The sequence below is a fragment of the Rhipicephalus microplus genome, chromosome X, assembly GCF_043290135.1.
Source record: "Rhipicephalus microplus isolate Deutch F79 chromosome X, USDA_Rmic, whole genome shotgun sequence".
In the NCBI taxonomy this organism is placed as follows: Eukaryota; Metazoa; Arthropoda; class Arachnida; order Ixodida; family Ixodidae; genus Rhipicephalus; species Rhipicephalus microplus.
The window spans coordinates 35,002,881-35,022,189 of NC_134710.1; the positions used below are offsets into that span (position 1 = coordinate 35,002,881).

The 19,309-nt window shown below is 43.2% G+C and overlaps 1 protein-coding gene across 2 annotated transcripts in view; it reads right to left on the minus strand.

The window, feature by feature from the left end:
- Sec8 (exocyst complex component secretory 8) overlaps nt 1-19,309 on the minus strand; it is a 117,125-nt gene that overhangs the window by 62,593 nt on the left and 35,223 nt on the right. For both annotated transcript variants that reach the window (XM_037426751.2, XM_075876189.1), the window contains exons 11-12: nt 11,024-11,095; nt 4,139-4,282 (exon numbers count right to left, since the gene is read on the minus strand). In XM_037426751.2, the coding sequence (XP_037282648.2) occupies nt 4,139-4,282; nt 11,024-11,095 (216 nt within the window). The remainder of the gene's footprint in view (nt 1-4,138; nt 4,283-11,023; nt 11,096-19,309) is intronic.

The window sequence follows — 19,309 nt, forward strand, 5'->3', positions numbered from 1 at the left end:
TCGCATAAATACTGGCTATGCGACTCCCATTCACCGACGCCCCTACCGTGTTCCTGCATCGGAGCATGCAATAATACAACAAGAAGTCTGCAAAATGCTTGTGAAAAACATTATCGAGCCTTCATGCAGCCCCTGGGCTTCTCCAGTCATCCTTGTTAAAAAGAAGGATGGAACATGGCGCTTTTGTGTCGATTACCGTCACCTCAACAAAATTACAAAAAAAGATGTTTATCCTTTGCCTCGCATCGACGACGCCCTCGACTGCCTGTACGGTGCTACTTATTTTTCAACTATTGACCTTCGGTCAGGCTACAGGCACATAGCCGTCAACGAGATGGACCGCGAGAAGACCGCATTCATCACTCCTGATGGTCTTTATCAGTTTAAGGTGATGCCCTTTGGTCTCTGCAATGCGCCAGCCACATTTGAAAGAATGATGGACTCATTGCTCCAAGGGTTGAAATGGTCCACCTGCTTGTGTTACCTTGACGATGGTATTGTCATTTCGCCCACATTCGACTCGCATCTCGATCGTTTGTCAGCTATTCTGGACGTTTTTCGTCGAGCCGGACTCCAGCTTAACGCCTCCAAGCGTCACTTTGCTCGTCATCAAATTTCCGTGCTCTGTCACCTTGTCGATGCCCAAGGCATGCGTCCAGACCCAGAGAAAATTCGCGCAGTCACAAACTTTTCCGTTCCGAGGGCCACAAAGAATGTCCTCAGTTTTGTGGGGTTGTGCTATTTCAGACGCTTCGTTAAGGACTTTGCGACCATTGCACGTCCCCTCACAGACCTCTTGAAGAAAGACGCCTCGTTTATCTGGGGCCATGACCAAGCGTCATTGTTTTCCCAACTTACGACCCTGCTTACAACACCACCAATCTTGGCTCACTTTGATCCATCAGCCCCAACCGAGGTGCACACGGACGCCAGTGGACACTGCATAGGAGCTGTGCTATTGCAGCACTAATAAGGACACGACCGTGTTATAGCCTACGCAAGTCGACTGCTATCTCCAGCCGAGCGCAACTATTCCATCACGGAGCGCGAGTGCCTCGCCCTTGTATGGGCAGTCGCCAAGTTTCGTCCATACCTGTACGGGCGCTCATTCCGTGTTGTCACGGATCATGACGCGCTCTGCTGGCTAGCCTCCCTGAAGGACCCCACAGGACGTCTCGCTCGTTGGGCCCTATGCCTTCAGAATACACGTTCTCTGTAATGCATAAAACAAGGCGATTACATCAGGATGCGGATTGCTTATCCCGCTACCCTGTGGACGAAGCAACCGATACTGACGCTATCACGGACGTTTCTTCCGTGTCGCAGCTGCTGAACATTGGCGAAGAGCAACGTCGGGATGCTTCTTTACGAGCCATCATTGACAAACTGGAGTCAACGCTTCGCGACCCGTCCCTACAAATGTTTTTGGTGAAAGATGGAATCCTATACCACCGTAACCTTCGGATCAGACTTGCTTTCTATCATTCCAGCGCACTTGTGTTCCACTGTCCTGCATCAACTTTATGACGCTCCCATGACGGGCCATTTGGGCTTTTCTCGCACATACGATCGAGTACGACGTCGGTTTTTTTGGCTTGGACTTGCCCGCTCTGTTCGACGCTATGTCGCTGCTTGTGAGCCCTGCCAGCATCGCAAAACGCCGTCTGCCCTCTCGGCTGGCTACCTTCAGCCGATCGACGTTTTAACTAAACCTTTTTTCGAGTTGGTCTCGACCTGTTGGGCCCTTTTTCACTCTCAGCAGTCGGAAATAAATGGATCGCTTTTGGCACAGACTATGCGACATTGTACGCAATCACACGAGCCCTTCCGACCAGTTGCGCTACCAACGTTGTGGACTTTCTGCTGTACGACATAATGTTAGTGCACGGTGCTCCCCACCACTTCTCACCGACCGTGGCTGCACGTTCTTATCAGCTGTCGTTCACAAAATCCTGAGGTCTTGCCATACCAAGCACAAATTTACTACTTCGCACCATTCCCAGTCAAATGGCCTCACGGAGTGCCTCAACAGGACCCTAACCGATATGCTTGCCAAATACGTTGCGCCAGACCACCAGGATTGAGACATTCATTTGCCGTATGTGACGTTCGCCTACGATTCATCCCGTCACAACACTGCCGGCTATTCGCCCTTCTATCTCCTCTATGGCCGGGACCCAACTCTACCCTTAGACACTTTGCTACCTGCGGCCACTGAATATGCTAGGGAAGCCATCGCCCGCGCCGACCCACGCGCGCCAAGTCGCCCGTAATTGTCTACAGGCCTCACAGGCGCACCAATGACAGCTCTACGATTCTCACCATAGAGATGTGCACTTTTCCCCGGGTTCTCTCGTGCTCCTCTGGTCACCCACTCGGCGTGTGGGACTGTCTGAGAAACTGTTGTCGCCCTACACTGGACCATTCCATATCGTTCGCCAAGTGACAGATGTCACGTACGAGATTGTTCCAACCGATCCAACAAAGTCATCGTCAGCTCCGAGCGACACCGTTCACGTGGCTTGGCTAAAGCCCTATTACCCCCCTTTGACATGATCTGCATAGATTTAGCACTGGGACAGTGCCTCTACCGCCAGGGGTTATGATACATAACAGCCGCTAAACGCGGCTGCATGAAAGAGGAGGACGAAGTGAGTTTTTGATTGATGCTGTTCTGGCGCCATCTTGCTCGTCGAGTTCTGTGCGCTGTGAATAGATTATTAAAGAAGCTACTCGTAACAATATGTACAAAATGTGGCCAATCTGTCACTAACAAAGGTGGCATGATCAGTACAATCACACACTGATAATACCACCTGCATACCTGCCAAGTTCAAGGATTCTCAATGGGGGGGGGGGGGGGGTCGCGCTGAATTATTTGGTATTATTTTTTGGCAGCAAAAGAAAAAAAAAAGCGGAAAACAAGAGGAGGGGGGGGGGGGTCTCAACCGCAAGCATATTGTCATTTTGGTCTTATGATGGCTTCGAGTGGCCGAACACACGAGAGTAGGGTTTCCCATGAAGGTGAGTCTCAAAGTCGCAAATACTCCCAAAATTTTGAGTCATCAAAATAACCAGCAAAATTTATTTACGTCAAAACCACTCGCGTATGTCTTCCTGGGACACACGTGAGTGGACGGGACGGCGCAGCTGGCTGCCACAATAGTGCGGGTCAAAGCTTTACTCGCTACTCTAGATTCTTTGGGCAGGAACGCCTAAACGCTTCTAGCTTTTTTACGTCTATACTGCCTTTAATCTACCGCTGCATTAACCGCGTACTCTCAGAGCTCTTAGATTGCTATCGCGTCGCTGCAACCGCTGTTTTGTGTGTGGCGGTAGTGCACGTGCCTTAAGATCAAGGGTTTTTTTTTTGTTTTGTCACTATCTATGTTCGCACCTGCCACGGTTTTGTCCGCAGTGTTTGTGGAAAGCAGCATTGCTTAGAGTGGTCGAGTGTTAGACGCACACACATTTTTGGAGTTCTGTCAGTATATACATGATCGTGTTAAGAACAACCGTGGTTTCGTCCACAGCAATTATGGCAACAACCACACGCACTGTAGTGCATGTGCTGGTCGCACGCCGCTCTCGACCTTCATTCGACGGTTTAGATACTAAAGTTCACATCGCCCGCAGCACTTAGAAAAAGTGCTCAAAACATTTGAATTTCAGCCCAATGAACACAGTGAAATTTGGCTGAGGAATTTCGCGAACCCTCATCTGCCGCATTTGCGCATCCCTGAGATTTTACTGTATGTTTAGATGAACGCCTCCTAAATTTGTTTATAATAAAATGCGGTCGGTTCACAAAAAACCTGGAGTGAATTGACCTGCATTTTTGTCAATGCGGCCAGATCACACACACAAATTTTGATTTCCAGTAAATTTTCATTACTTCCGTACAAACCGAAGAAATGGTCAAGATCTGGGAGTCGCCCGGATGATTCGGGAGACTTTGCAGGTATCCACCAGCAAAAAATGCATAGCATCTATATTCTTGTTTCTTTTTTTTTTTTGAGTAAACAAAGTGCAAAAAATTTACAAGTAGCATTTGTTTCTTTTCACAATAACATCTTGTTACAAATTCTACACCACACTGCACTATGTTCATATGATCAGAATGAGAAAGAGTGCATACCTTTTTCTGCTTAACATTTCTCCTCCGAGTGAAGTAAGAAGCAATGTCATTTGTTGCTGTCATTTCAGTGAATACAGGTGGTGGGACTTGCTGTGCCGAACCAGTATTGTGAATGTCCAAGTACTTTCCCACAACATATTCCATCTAAAAAAATGACAAGCACATTATAGGCCTGCAACTTAAAAATTCACCTGACTAAGCATTGCAAAACAACTTGAAATACAAGTAGTAATTCGGAAGAGTCATAAAGTGCTCTCTCAACGAATGTATAATGCGCCATGAATATGTTTCAAGTAATTATGGACATACATTTACAGCACCACTCATACATATTAAAAAATAGCCCATTTCACACCTATTTTTGTTGCAAAGCTAACGCTACCACTTTATTGGCATGCATTTTTTTTTTGTCACAAGGTTTGTTAAGGTAGGCACACTGGCTACCATTCAAAAATCCACAGGTGTGTGGCTTTTAGTTTTGTTTTTCTTTCATGAGTGCCTTCCATTAGTTGAACTCCCAAATGCTATGTATGCCAGGTATCTTATCTCCCAAATGGCAAGCGCCCTTCCCAATTCGTTCCCGACAGGAAGCAATTACAGCTGTTCACATTTGGGTGTCTGTGCATAGTTTTAACAATGTGTTCATGCTTGTGCATTTTTCTCCTTGAGAATCGTGAAAATCGATCACCTGTGGGTGGCAATAAGATGAAGCATTCCTGGATGCTTCTGAATCATTCTTTTTTTATTTCAATGAGTGTACAACCGCATACTTTTTTCAGTATGGCCAGAAAAATCAAGGTTATGCTATGGACAAGTGCACATGTCGCCCAGCTGCAAGACAGCCAAGCAGTGAATCATCCGAAGTGGATTATGAACTAAATTGAAAACTGGAGTCTTATACATTAGATGTAAGCACTTGGAGGGGCCCTGAAACACTTTTTCACGTAACCGTGAAATGGATTGAACAAAAGAGCTTATTGCCTCATGAATTCAAATGGCACAAAAATTTTAAGAATCCGTCCAGTACGAACAGAGTTGCTAAGATTTGTCACACTCTACAATTTCATTCTCTCTTCTTTCGTGGGAAGGCCAAGGCAAAGAAAAATATGTCAGGCGCACCTCATAACATTGAGCACTTTTTCTTTTTTTTTCGAATTCCCAACTTTTTCAGTGTGATAACGCGCGCGTGCGTGGACAAGTCGCGGCCTCCTGCGGCAATCCCTGCAACCGAGCGCACCATGCTCAAATCGGCCAATGGCTGATAGAGGGCCTTCGAGTTATTTTTGAGCGTCTTCAGTCATTTGTCGTGGGAAGAGAAAGCAATTATTAGCAGACTTTCAAAATTTATTGTAAATTCCAGGCCACGCTCTACGCTAAAATATTTGGCTTGCGTGTTCTCTGGAGCCTCTACTACCAATGGCCAGCATTTTCTGAACATGCCCAAAAAGTGTTGTAGGGCCCTTTTAAGACAAGGAATTGTTTAAAAAGCCGGCTCGCAATCAAAACAGGAGGGACTTAAGAGGGGTATGTGTGGCACAATGATACAAATAGTATCACAAAAGTGACAGTAGGCTCGTGGGGCATCCTTCTAGGCCTGTGAATCATACCTATTCCAGTGCATACAATATTATTTTAGGGGCGAAGCTCCTTATGGCATGGCTTGTGCATCCCCCATTGTATTACAGCTAGGTGGCATTAGCCGCCGCCTGATCTAAAGTGTACAGCCATATCGATCTATCCATCCATTCATTCGTTTGGAGCAGCGGAGAAGGAGAGAACAGGAGAGGGCTGAGAACCAGCTCTTCAGTTCAAGTCGCAGGCATCTTTTTATAGGAGGCGTTGCTTGTTACCATGACCTCGTTGTGCTTGCTACAATGTTAACGGCGGCGTCACAGTCGTCATGCGAGGTTGCCGTGAAGTTGGCAAAGTGCGTCGTAGCACACGGTTTTGGGCGCCCCTCGAGATCACAGCAGATACCACTGTTGCGATTAAACGATTGCGAGAAAAGATAGCCACAAAAAGCTTTTATGGCGTGTGCGGGCGACCCGGGGACAGCTTGCAGAAGATAGAGCCATCAACCACCGAAGATGAGTAAAGTGCAACAAATAATCTGTTTCCAAACAGTGTACGCGTATGTAAATCGCGAAAGGCTAAGCGACCGAACTTATTTTTGCATTACCGCATTTTTTGCTCCTCGCGAAAAAGTTTTCATACAAATTTACCCAGCGTAATAAACAAACTCCCCAACTTTGCTCCGATTTTTCAAGAAAAAAAGGGTGTTCATGACGCGAGTAAATACGGTAACTGTCCCTGTTGTCTTCACAGACGAACTCTGTGCCGAGGTGGAAAAACATTGCTGAACCTAAGGTGACAACGAAATGATCAATTCACAAAAACTCATTAACTTTATAATTATTGCCTTGAGAGAAATCATTTATAATTAAAAGTAATTGGATGCAAAAATTCATGGCGTATGCATTTTTTAATAAATAAAAAAAAACATGTAGTTCAAGATATTAATAGACCTTTTTCAAGCACACTAGCGCCGCCAACGGGCGCGCAACGGACGCCGAAGCAGAAACCGCGAAAAGTGCGTGGGCCTCATGCTTCAACTTTCCATTTGCACCGTGCCAGCGCTTCTCAGATCAAGTGAACTCTGCAGGGCGTGTAATATCACTGTGTGATTCACTCACAAACTTCTGTGATTATGTGCAATGGCCTGTCTACGATTTGCGCTTGTCCTCCCCTCCTGTTCTACCAGCTGAGCGGCTCAGAAGTGTCAGTTAGTTAAGTATTATTATCCTTTAGTGTCAGCTCGCCTTCGGCATAAACAAAAGACAGTACAACTTGGTTGCCTAAAAGGTGCAAGCACTGTCCATAAATTAACGGATGCATTATGAATCAAAGTCCTTTAACGCTGTTTATAAGTAAATTGTACAGTTCTGGTATATTCAGAGTCCTTTAGAAATAACCAGTATTCTGTAAAATAAGATACAGTCACCAGACCGTGTGTGCGTTGCTTGAACAATATGCACATACCAACTTTCCTTGGTACTGTAACTACAGGTTGGAATAAAACTTACAAGGTGAAAAGAAAGAAGTAGGACCAGGAAAGAAATATACACACTGGAAATGCTCACTCACGACTAAAAGTTTATAGCAAGTGTTAAAAAACATATGTATGAAAAGGAGGGTGCATCGCGCATGTCACAAAGAGGCACAAAAAAGAAAACAACCAAGACACATGTGTACAGTTGATTAATAAAGTGAAGTTTATAGTGTTGTAATGATAGCGAAGATTAATTGAAACAAGGTGTGGAGCTCTTTATAATACGTCTCTGGAATTTCTCGAGTGGTCTGGTTAGGGTGACTGAGCAAGATTATCAGGCTTTCAACGATGAAATTGCATTTGCATGACTGAAAATGTAAGGGGCAATAACATGGCTTCATTCAATGAATTTTGATACTCTCTGAGGCGTGCGTTAATACATCAACCAGTCTGACCGATGTATATATATATGAACACAGGAGGAATTCGGTTAACAACTCTTGCACAACAATCGAAAGAACAATTTGCATGCCTCTCATAGTACTTTGCTCTGCCCACTGCAGATCCCAGCGACCTTTTGCGCTCTACGGAAGAAATTTTACTAGGCTTATGGTGCAGAAAACACAACCCTCCCCTCATATCGCTTCCGAATTTCCTTTCAGACTGTGCAGAACGTATGCGTAGAATAACTAGTTTCTTCGCTGGTGAAGGTCATCTGAATTAAACTTTGATTGCAGTGTAAATAAGCTGTTCACAAACTGATGCAGTATGATATATAGGCAGGACACCGTGCCTTGTTGCAGCTGGAAAATATTACTCAGGTAATGTGCCCAAGTTTTTTTTTTTTCTTCCCCAAGTGTAAGTACATAATTATTCCTCATTGAAAAATATTTGAATGTGCCGACGCGAAATTCAACAGTGGTCTCTTTCAACACGTAATATACTGGCAGCAAACATGCTCCGCAGGGACACATAAGCATCTTATAAGAAACCGCAAATAATCAGAAGAAGGTATTTGGTACGTGAATTCTAGTTCCATTACTTCACCTTTAAGGGGAGATGCGGATCGAAAAACACAAGTTTTTTTTCAAAATTACTGATTTTTTATTTTCGCCTGTTTTGATAAGATTAGTACCTCTACTGTTATGAAAAAAATAATACAGGTCGAGACCTAACTGGAAATGCTTTAAAATTGCATCTAAAAAGCACAAGGTGCCTATCAAAGGTCGAAAGTGTGCAGTCTTCGAGCACCTTGCCGCCGATAATGCGCCGCCGCTCGCCATTGTTGATCGCATGAGTCGAAGATTCGAGCCTCACTCTTCAAATACCAACAGTTTCTCTCACTGATGCAGCGTAAGAAATAATAAAAAGAAGCACTCTTCTGCGTGTTTTTCGAGCGCCGCGACTGGCTTATCACATGGTACGAATCAGGGACCGCCATTGGCCACTGCACGCCTGTATGTGCTGTCAAGCCTATTTGTGGGGTCCATGTCTTGTCGAGCAGCACAGCTGAATAATGCTTTTCTCATGTAATTATCTCCGTTATGAATGAAAAAAGCCATTGCTCGCGAGTGAACGCTGTTGTGCAGCGCGCTCTGTAGGAATAGGCTACAAGCAGCTGGTCCGATTTGCGGCAGTTGTTGGCTTGGAAAAGTCAATGCATCAAAAGTCATTCACACCAGTCAGCCAGAAAGTTCATGATTGGGCAATGGACGATATCAGCACCAATCTTGTGAGGTCGAAAGAGCTCACAGTGAGGGAACTTAGCAGGGACGACATTGCCATTATTTACGATGGAATGTGGCACAAACATGGCCACAAAATGGCATGACACTGGACTTAGTTTGGATTTCGCAGTCCTGTCGAACTTCTTCCTAGCTGGCAGTTGGCACAAGGCTCTGCCAGATGGAGCGGAAGTTTTGTTTCATGGCCCTGTCAGTGAGCGAAATGTATGTGAGGAGTTGGCTCGAAAAAGCCGAGAGGGACTAACTCATGGTGCTGGCGTATTTTAGTCGCAGTGGCCACTACAAGAAGTATTGTTCTTTTTGGTGTGTGAATTTCATTTGATTTAATGGTATCTTTTTATAAATAAAAACTCAATTTTAACTTTAAAACTGTTTTTTCTCAAAACACAAATTTTGCCATTTTTTCCAATGTGCCCCTCCTTTTTTGGGCACTTCTAGTGCTCGGATCTGCAAGAAATCTTGCCCAAATTTTTTCCAAAGTATGACAAATGCAACTATCTAGCTTACAATTCAATATTCTATTGTATAATAAAAAAATTGTATGTATACCTTTACTAGAGTAGGTGAAATATGGACTTTTTATGTCTATTATTTTTTATGCGTATTACATATTTTGTATGTGCTTTCTAATTAGTTATTTGCACTCTACACTTTGTTTGAAGCATTATAAGCTATGAATGGTAAAAAATTACAGAAGTTTAGGGATGAAAAGAGGGGAGCAAAAGGGTTAAAGTTTTCACTTTGTCATGTTGCAGAGCTAAAAAGTGTGGAACTTGCAAGAAACCTAATTATATATTTGAAATCGGCATAAAAAGTTCCATAAACAGCTCAAGTTTCATTGCTCTAGGGTGAATACTAAAAAAAAGTGTCTTCGAGTAGCATCTCCCCTTAAAAACATTTAGAATGTGCTTACTTTTTCTATTTTTAGCATGTGACTTTTCCATAAAAATTTTAAAAATTTTATAGCTGCAACACTTCTCTGCAGTCTTGTGTTGACGGCCCAATCAAACCGCGGTGGTATCAAAAGCCATAGCACGTCATAGCAGTTCATCGCTGAATAACTATGAAGTCAGTGTCCCAGCTCACATTTCTCAGGATAACATGTTTTGGCCACATCTATCGGTACACAAAATTCGCATGCTTCTACGTTCGATGTACACCCTCTTAACGATACCTACACTGACTGCGTTATTCATTTCACCATTTCATGCGTAGAGATGCGTGCAGGTGAGTTCGCACCCTATTCGACAAGCGGTGGCATGTTCTTTTCGTTTTGTGCTCGCACAGCGCAAACGAGCAGCGAACGGAAGAAGAGCCGGTTCACTCGGCGTACCAACTTTTTCTATAGTGCTCCGCGCATGCGAGGGGCGTTCTGGGATTGCTTGAAAAAAGTCTATTGTTGAAATGGATGCCTCCAATTAAAGAAGTATTAAAACCATGTTGTCCAGGTGCACAGGTAATGTGCCATCTAGCTTATGAGGACAAAATAATAGGCTCAAAAGATGGGACAAGCATTGTTTTTGCAAAGCTACATTTATCATTTCAAGCCTTAAACCTTCGTTTAACAAGCCCATACTTTGCAGACAGCTATATTGAGAAGTACAAGCCAAGAAGAAACAAAAACAATACTACTTCACAATCAGCGTCAACTAGTGGCACCCTGAAAAGAAGGGAGGAGGGTTAAGTCGCAACAGTGACAGCCTGGAGCATGCTGTGATAGCAGAGAGCTTTTTTTTTTTGCACTTTTTCCAAATGTGACAAAGTAGACCATTCTAGTGGCAGAATTTGAACTACACGCAAAATGGTAACCATAGTACATGTACTTTCACATTAAATTTTAAATGGCGCATTGCTATATTTAAGAGTACAATCTCTCTTAAACTTTCAATGTCGATGAAACACATTGGTTCTTTTTAAATAGTAGTGAATATGTAAAAGCACTTATTTATAATGGGATCCCACTTCACAGATAGTGCTGAGGTTTGGAAATGTGCCTGTCACATCGCATGCCTCTGAAATCAAGGATCGCACAAATGACTGATGTAGTCAAGACAGTGTACTAATTTACTAGGCAGAATGAATTCCACTTACCACAGCCTGTATCCTGGCCCACACATCAGCCAAAGTGTACATTGGTACACCATTCTCAGGTCCCTGGGTATCCTAGAACAGTAATGTCCACTGATTAATGTCCCCCTTTTTTTGCCACAAAGAGTACTAGCACAAAGAGAAGTTGCAGAACATCACCACCTTCAACCTAAATGAAACATGTGCAGCTGGAAATTATATAAGCACATTGCTGCCATCATACTCAAATATAAACAAAGTTTGAAGACTTCTAGAATCATTTTACAAGCAACGAGTTGTTGAAAATGTCATATAAATTAAAACCTCATTAAATTGAAGTGACTGGAACTGTGAAAAATCTTTGAATTAAGTGGGTTTTTGAATTAATGAAACATACAAAAAGTGGGATGCAAGGACCTTTGAATTATTGAAAGTACTCGGAGGTGGTCGTTCACTGTGCCGGCTAGTTTACAGCTCCAAGGGTTTCCCATAATACCTGGACGCAATTTTGCTACAAACAAGGTTGAATGGCAGACACCGCTGCTGCCAGTGAAAGAAGGAAAAAAAAAGGTCTCATCGTCAGCTAAAATGTGCGTCTGCAGAAAGTAAGATGTGCTCCATCAGAACGTCACCTCGCAGCATCAATGCATCATGATGAGACCATTCACCCACTCTTTCTGGTAAAATAAATAATTTAATTGTGTCCAGTGTGACGAAATTTGCAATGTATTTTGGCTGAAAAACATAATCACTGAAGTTCTCTAACAGAGTTTTCAAAGTTGGCGCTACATGCGGGAACTCCCCCAGTAGCGCAGGTGCACAAATTGCTGGACCAACCACCAATCGAAAGTTTGCATACATCACAAATTGCATCCGACTGACCTTTCTTAATTATTTTATATTCCCAGAAAGAAAGGAAAAATGATGATCGATGTGCCCACGTGCCGAGTGTCACTACTGTGTTGCAGTGTAGCATATCTTCTTTTTCGCAGGCGCACAATCGAGCCAACTGCAATTTGTGGGGGTGATGACACCCTTCGTAAAGTTGTTTGCGCTGCGTACGCACGTGTCTCGCCCAAAAGCCGCATTTCGGGTTACAACTATCGGGCGGTAAGTGGCGTTGTGTTTGCAAGTGGTGATCACCACTATCATCATCATGGTTGGTAGAGTGGTAGCGCCGGCGGTGACCCCTGGCAGAAGGCAAGCTTTGGTGGCGGGCGAGAGAGCTGAGTGAGTCTCTTCTGCGCGTGGCTGTTGCCGCAAACGGTGCTCTCTACCGTGGGACCCCGGTGCGTGGCACCGCGGGTTGAGTGTCAGGGACCCTCGTGGAAGGTCAAGCGTTGGCGCCGCCGCCTTGGGTGTGTTATTGTGTTCGTCATGTTCTGTCGTGTTGTTTAATATTGTGTAAGGATGTCTTAGCGTGTTGATCACAATTGATGTATCGATTCGGCGGACGATATAGTCGTTCTAAAGCAGTAAAATAAATGTCTTGGTTTGGTTGGACCGACCGCTTCTGCTGTGTCCGTTCACTCCAAGAGCGCGGCGTGGCGCTCGCCATTTCAACACCCTACAAATTATACCTCTTTTTTAGCTAGCAGAAGTGAGGCTGAGGTGCCTCACCTGTCACTCGATAGTATCGAGATCAGGATCAGGATCAGGACCAAAAGTTTTCAAATTAACTGGACTGGTGCTCACCGCCGCTTCAAATTATCCACTCATACTGCAAAGTACGAGACTGCAGAAATCCTTCGAATTATGTGGGATTTTGAAATAGCCAAATTGAAATAATGAGGTTTTACTGTATGTTTGTATTTAAGAGATGCACCTCAGGGATCAGTTTTAATTAATAATAAGAATAAATGGACAAAATTTAAGCATGATGCAGAGCACATACGATTTTACTTTCTCAATATCCAATTATATTGCTGTCCTTCCTGGACATGAGAGAAACGGGACCTCTTGTGAAAGATTTGGGGATTATATCAAGCCTAAAAAAGTGCACTCACAGCTTTTTCAGTGAAGCTAGACATAAGGAAATTTGGTAATAACAGTACTAACAGAACTATACTCTTAATTTTAATAGATTTAGTTTTAGAACTATACTTCTATAATAAATTTGGGGATATAACGAACTTATTTTCAAGTAAGATGACACTATTAAAATCAGGTCAGAGTTTATCTGAAAGCAGCCTGCACTGCTTTTTTTAAAAGAGAAGTAAATAAGCAAAAAAGCTGAAAAAGTATTTTTGATGAGTTATCTTTTTAAGGGGGTATGGTAGGATAAATGGTGCAGTATGTCAGTTTTAGCATAAAATGTTAGAAACTGCTGCATATATTCCCATAAAATCTTATGTGCTCACGAAAAATGCCATTGAATATCAAGTGACACCCTTTTTTTTATGTTAAGGTTGCCTATCCTTCCTATGGCGCACTGCCAAACTTTAAAGGAGGTTCACTTATTTAATGTACCTTTTCTCTGCAACCACCTAAAGGAATGTAATGATATTCAGCTGTGTTATTGTAGAGACTTGTAGGTTACATCAACTAAAAACATGTTACATTTTTCATGAAGCTTTTGTAAAAAAAATAATAAAATATACAGCATGCTCAAGGCCACAGTGGGTGCGTAGTGTTAAGTAATTTTTTTTACAGCTTCACTTTTTTTATAAAATTAGCAATTTTTTCTTAGTTCAGATTGTTTCTAACTTGTCGTAGCTCACACCTACAAAGTCATCAAAATCGATTCAATACTTTTTGAGAAAATGCACATTGAAGTTGAGAAATTTATAAAAAACGCAACTTCAGAAAAACTTAGTTTTACGTGCGTATAGTGCTTATGCCAGAGGGCACGCGGCGCACTTAGGTGCGGCATTTACACTACTTGGAGCAGCCGCTCGACATTAGGATTCCACAGGTTTGCTGCTCAGAGTACAGTAGATTTTTTGGCGTCAAAATTGCAAATTCGACTTTTTGAAGGGCTGACCGTACCATACCCCCTTAATATTTCAATACTGACTATAACTGCCTTACAGTACTTAAAACTGGTTTTCTGAAAGATTAAGGACAATAGCTAATGCAATTCATATTAAAGCCTAAATACCTGCATTCTACACATTGTAGTACATCTGTTATGCAAAATATGGCCACGATTCAGACTAATAAAACGTGTACTGATACAAGCATTCATGGCCGAGACAGCCTGATGAGTCTATTTTCATTAACGTGTATGCAATGTACCACATCTGAACAGTGGGTACCATTTGAAAGGCAATTTGTTTGAATTTCGAACTTTGCGTGCGCAATCCTGCGTATATGTCACACCTTGTGACATTGACATCATCTGACGCGACCGTTACCCCCAACTTCCGCAACATCACCACTGCAGCTAGGCTCCGAGCTGGCACAGCTAGCGATGGTGATGCTGTCGGGTGCACTGTGCGATGGCCTCCGAGACTGCACGCAACCTGTCTGCGTGCGATCTCGAAGGTTTAGAAGGGTAAATGCTCAAATCTTCGAGCGCATTCATGAGAGCTCTGCAATCGCCAGTGATGCCAGCGTGCATCATGAGCTGAGGAGGCCAAGCAGAGGTGAGAAGGAGGGTAGGATATAATTGTCCATAGTGGCCTTGGTACGTGGATGACTGCTACTCTTTTAAACCAGTATGTTTACGCTATAGATTACAAGATGGCCAAGAAAAACAGAAAAGTCCTAATCATTGTCGACAACTGCCCAGGCCACGACAAGAGGCAGTGACAGTCGAGTTTCTGCCTACAAATATGACGTCAGTGCTGCAACCGATGAACCAAGGTGTCATCGAAATGGCCCAAAAAATCTACCGAAAGAGCCTTCTCCACAAAATTTTGTTGTCTTATGAGAACAGCAAAGGCTACGAAATTGACCTGCTGAGAGCACTAAACCTTCTCAGCAGCACTTGGCAGCAAGTTCGCGCAGCGGCTATCACCAAATGCTTTGAGCACGCTGGGTTGTCACGTGCTGCCAGTTTGCCTGAAGCAGAGATGGCAGAGACAGATATGACTTCACAGACTGTGAGGAACTTTGTCAAGAGGACATGAAGCTTACAGGTAATGGTGCCACTGAAAATGACGTGACTTTTCTGGAGTACACGCTGCGTGAGCAGGATGTGGCAGTGATCGGACAAATGAAGGACGCCGAAATCTTTCAAACGGCCCCTAACGTAGGGAATGACAGAGACAATGGCAATGACGAACCACCTCGAGAGGTGTTGACATCTGCTGAGAGAAAAAATTCGCTGCACTTGCTTCGAAATAAAGTCGAGTACAGCGCCGGGGAAGATAGACTGATTCGATGCATCAAGCAGCTAGAGGACGCCTTCCTAGGCCCGAGTATGACTGCAAAGCAGACGAGCATTAGGCAGTTTTTCTTTGCTAAATAAAATGGCAGTGCCACGAAACCCAGCCGGCTAAAGTCCCTTGCATGTTATTTTTTTTCTCTCTTTTAAACCTGCACGAGAAGAAAGATTAGAAACTGCCACTGAAGAGCTGGTCAGTAGTAGTGATTTTTTTTTAATGTGTGAATTTTTATCAGTGAGTAGTGCAACTTTACTTATCTCGAAAATTCATTGATCTCGAAATTTTCTTTGGCTTTTACGACTTCAAGTTAACGAGGTATTACTGTATAAAAGTGCACAAACATTCTAGAAGTGCAGCATGCTATAGACTCAGTTTTCAAAAACAGTATACCAGCTGGCCCACAGAATAAGCTTAAAGGGGAGAGAACCATGCAGTATTTAGTTTTTAATGGCTTTAAATAACATTAGAACTACCCTATTTACTTGCATAATTTGCCCACTTCTTGCGATTTTGGCGCCCCGAGAAGGGGGTGCGCAAATTATGCGGGGATTTTGTGAGCACATATGAAATATCGTGTCACAGTACTAATGCGCGCAGTATAATGAAAAAAAAAGAAAGAAAAAAATGGGAGAACAAACGAAGTGTACTTGTTAATTTAAAATAATTAGCACATACTTTAACTAGTCAGATCCGCGATCACTCGCGGTCTAGTGGGAATCACGGATCGCGAATCACAGCCGCTGCCACCGCCCTCCCAAAGTGCATCGATGTCGGTTCTGTTGAGCGCGTTCGAATGCCTCATCACCTTGGATGGAGCTCTTCTCGACAATGCTGGGAGAAACTTGGTCCCATGATAGCGGCGATTCCGGAAGATCTAAAAATCTGTACATAACAGAAAAGGCCTTCTTCAATGGCAGGAAACTTGCATTAGCAAGCACGCTCTCTTCTACTTTCTCGTGAATCGATTGCGCTGATCGTCACACGTTGTACGTCAGCTTGAAGTGCTTTGCGGCGGCACGGTTCCGGTTTTCCTTGGCATAATTTACAAAAGCGAGCTTCAATTTCGCTGTATATATAATTACTGAATCACATCGCAAGAGAACCGTAAAAACACGTCGGCCGGATGGCGAAACCTAAACTTCTGAATTCGACCAAGAGTGCGTTGCAGTGCGGGCGCAGAGAACGAGGAGAACAGTTTGTGCGTGACAGGCCCTCGCACGCCTCCAATGCAGAAAGTTGTCTGTGCCGTGACGCGAGTGTGCATTCTCGCGGTGGTAGAGATGGAGAGATAGAGGAAGGCAAATGCTCGAGCACTTCCGGTGATGCGACAAGAGGTTTGAGTGTTCGGGTACGATATTCTAGGGATCCTAGAACGGACTCCTAGAAGGGACTTACCCCATTTGACAGCTTGCCTGCTCAGCGAGGCGCAAGCTCGACCAAAGCATCGAAAAATTCAGTCTCTTTGGGTGCGTGCCGGCGAGCTGGCTTGGGCGGGTCGCCAAACGCAAAATATGCGAGTATATATATTTTTTAGCAGAGCTGGTAAAATATGAGATATGCACAAATTAAGCAAGGGCACAAATTATGCGAGCAAATACGGTAATTTGTAACTATCTGCGGGATCGAGAACAGTTACTATTTGTGTCCAATACCTATTTCAACCCTAAAACCATGAACATCGAAGTCTCCAAGAGATCTATTTTGGCTCCACTTTTATTGCTAATTTATATTAGTGATCTTCCTCAAAGTCTAGCACATTCATCCTGCATACTATACACCGACAATACCACTATACTAACTACAGATAAAGAGGTTGACTCAATGTTGTTTTGCCTAAATACAGACTTAATAAATATTATTAAGTGGTTCGATATGAATAAATTGAATATAAATACTAAAAAGCAAAATTAAGTTGCACTTCAATCACATAAACGAAGTTTACCAAAGAAACCTTGCGTAATCCCTTAGCGATACTCAAATTCATACTACTTCTAGTATGACATTTCTCAGGGTCGAACTTGGTGAACATCTGAAGTTTCATTCACATGTATTGCAGCTTACGTGGAAAGCCTCATATGCCATTCGAATCTTGCTAAAAGTTCACTCTTTCTTTAGTTTCCAAATATTGTATAACCTTGCTACGCTTTTTTTCACAGTAACATATAATCTACTGCATTTCATCATCGGGAAATACATACGCCACTGATTTATCAACCATTCAACATATTTAAAACCAAGCATTGAGAATAATAACGTTCAGTAGCTTCATGTCAGTTGCATCTTCCTTAGTCTGCTCACATGGAATTTTATCAGTTCGAAAACTGGAGAAATACTTGCTCCGCATTCTTACTTAAAAATACTTCATTTGAAAACATCCCATTCCTCTACTACACTCATGTCAGTTTCCTCAGGCATCATGGATTCATTTTGCAAAGACTATTGACTTATTACCCACACCCAGGGCTAATAATTATGGCAAGTTCACCACAAAATTTTCACCTGTGTCCTTGTGGAGTTCTTTGCCTTGAGATATCGAAAATGGGATTTCTTGCTGAAAAAAGCCTCACATTCGCACTTAAAGGAACACTAAAGGCAAAAAATTTAAGTCGACGTTGATTGTTGCAATAGCGGTACAGAAACCTCGCAGTGTTACTTTTGTGCCAAGCAAATGCTCATTTTTAAATAAAATCACGTTTTAATGGTCCACATCACAATAGCACACTTCAAATCACCTGCTTGAAAGCAGACTCTTAGACGACACTATTTCCGTGCCCAATGTTGCCCCCATTTACTACGTGGCCGTCGACACCAGTAGCAACAGAACGAAAGTAGCGGGAGCCACCATAGCAATAATGGCCATTGAAATTCTTCTGTGATATCAGAGGCATGGTTCTGCTTGCTTGGTTCAGCTGGGCCTCAATAGATCGCACCACCTATCCAGCCTGACGAGCTGAACCACTCCCACCATTCCCCATAGTAATGCCAGGCAGTTTTTTTTTTCTACAAATCAAACAGAAACAGACAAACAGCATTTCATTACGTCTCTTAATGCACAACAGATTCTTATTTTATTGTAGCTAGTTTGAATACCGGTGATTAATTGTAGTCAGACACTGTCACGCCATCGTGATCATTTCGCAAATGTCCCACTTGCGGCGCACGTCGTGTGATACATTTAGCTTTCACACTGATATAAATTGTCAGCGTGAAAGGAGTTGAAGGAGATGCGAGCCTTTAGTGTCTCTTTGAATTCATAATGCTCTGTATTATTCATAGTAACTGTTAATGTATTTTAGCACTTGCTTTTTCACGCTTGTTTGTATATTTTGTATAACTGATGTTTGTTTTTCATGTTTATCTGTACATATTGTATTACAGAAAAACCTCAGTAATTCAAACTAGGTTATTTAGAAATCCCACTTAATTCAAAATATTTCCGTGGCCCCGTATTTCGCAACGTAATTGTGAGCGGATAATTTGAAGTGGCGGTCAGCATAGTCCGGTTAATTTGAAAACTTTGGGTGCCTGCCATGGGCCAATTCCTGATACCGATTTTCCCGCTAATTCGCGGAGACGACAGTCTTCAAGAGCCATAAGGCAATGCAATGTAGCAATACTAATGAGTGCAATACTAAGAGCACCCCAGCCCCGCGACTTCCAGCGCAAAAAAAAAAGGGAGGGGTGGTTCTTGTGATCAACTAATACGGAAAACAAAATGAGCTTCACTGCGGAAAACAAAATGAGCTTCACTGCAATACAGTAGTGACGTGCGGGCAGCATATTACATGTTTCTTGCTATGTCAGCGCATCGCGATTCAACCATACTTTCTGGGATTCTAAAGAAATTAATAAAGGACATTAAGTGGAATTCGCGATGTATCCAACCTCCGATTGCCGGTGGCTTCAGCAACTTGCACACTTGCACCGCTGGCGGAGCTTCAGCCTGCAACGCCTACTTCGAAAACTACGTTAGAAAACT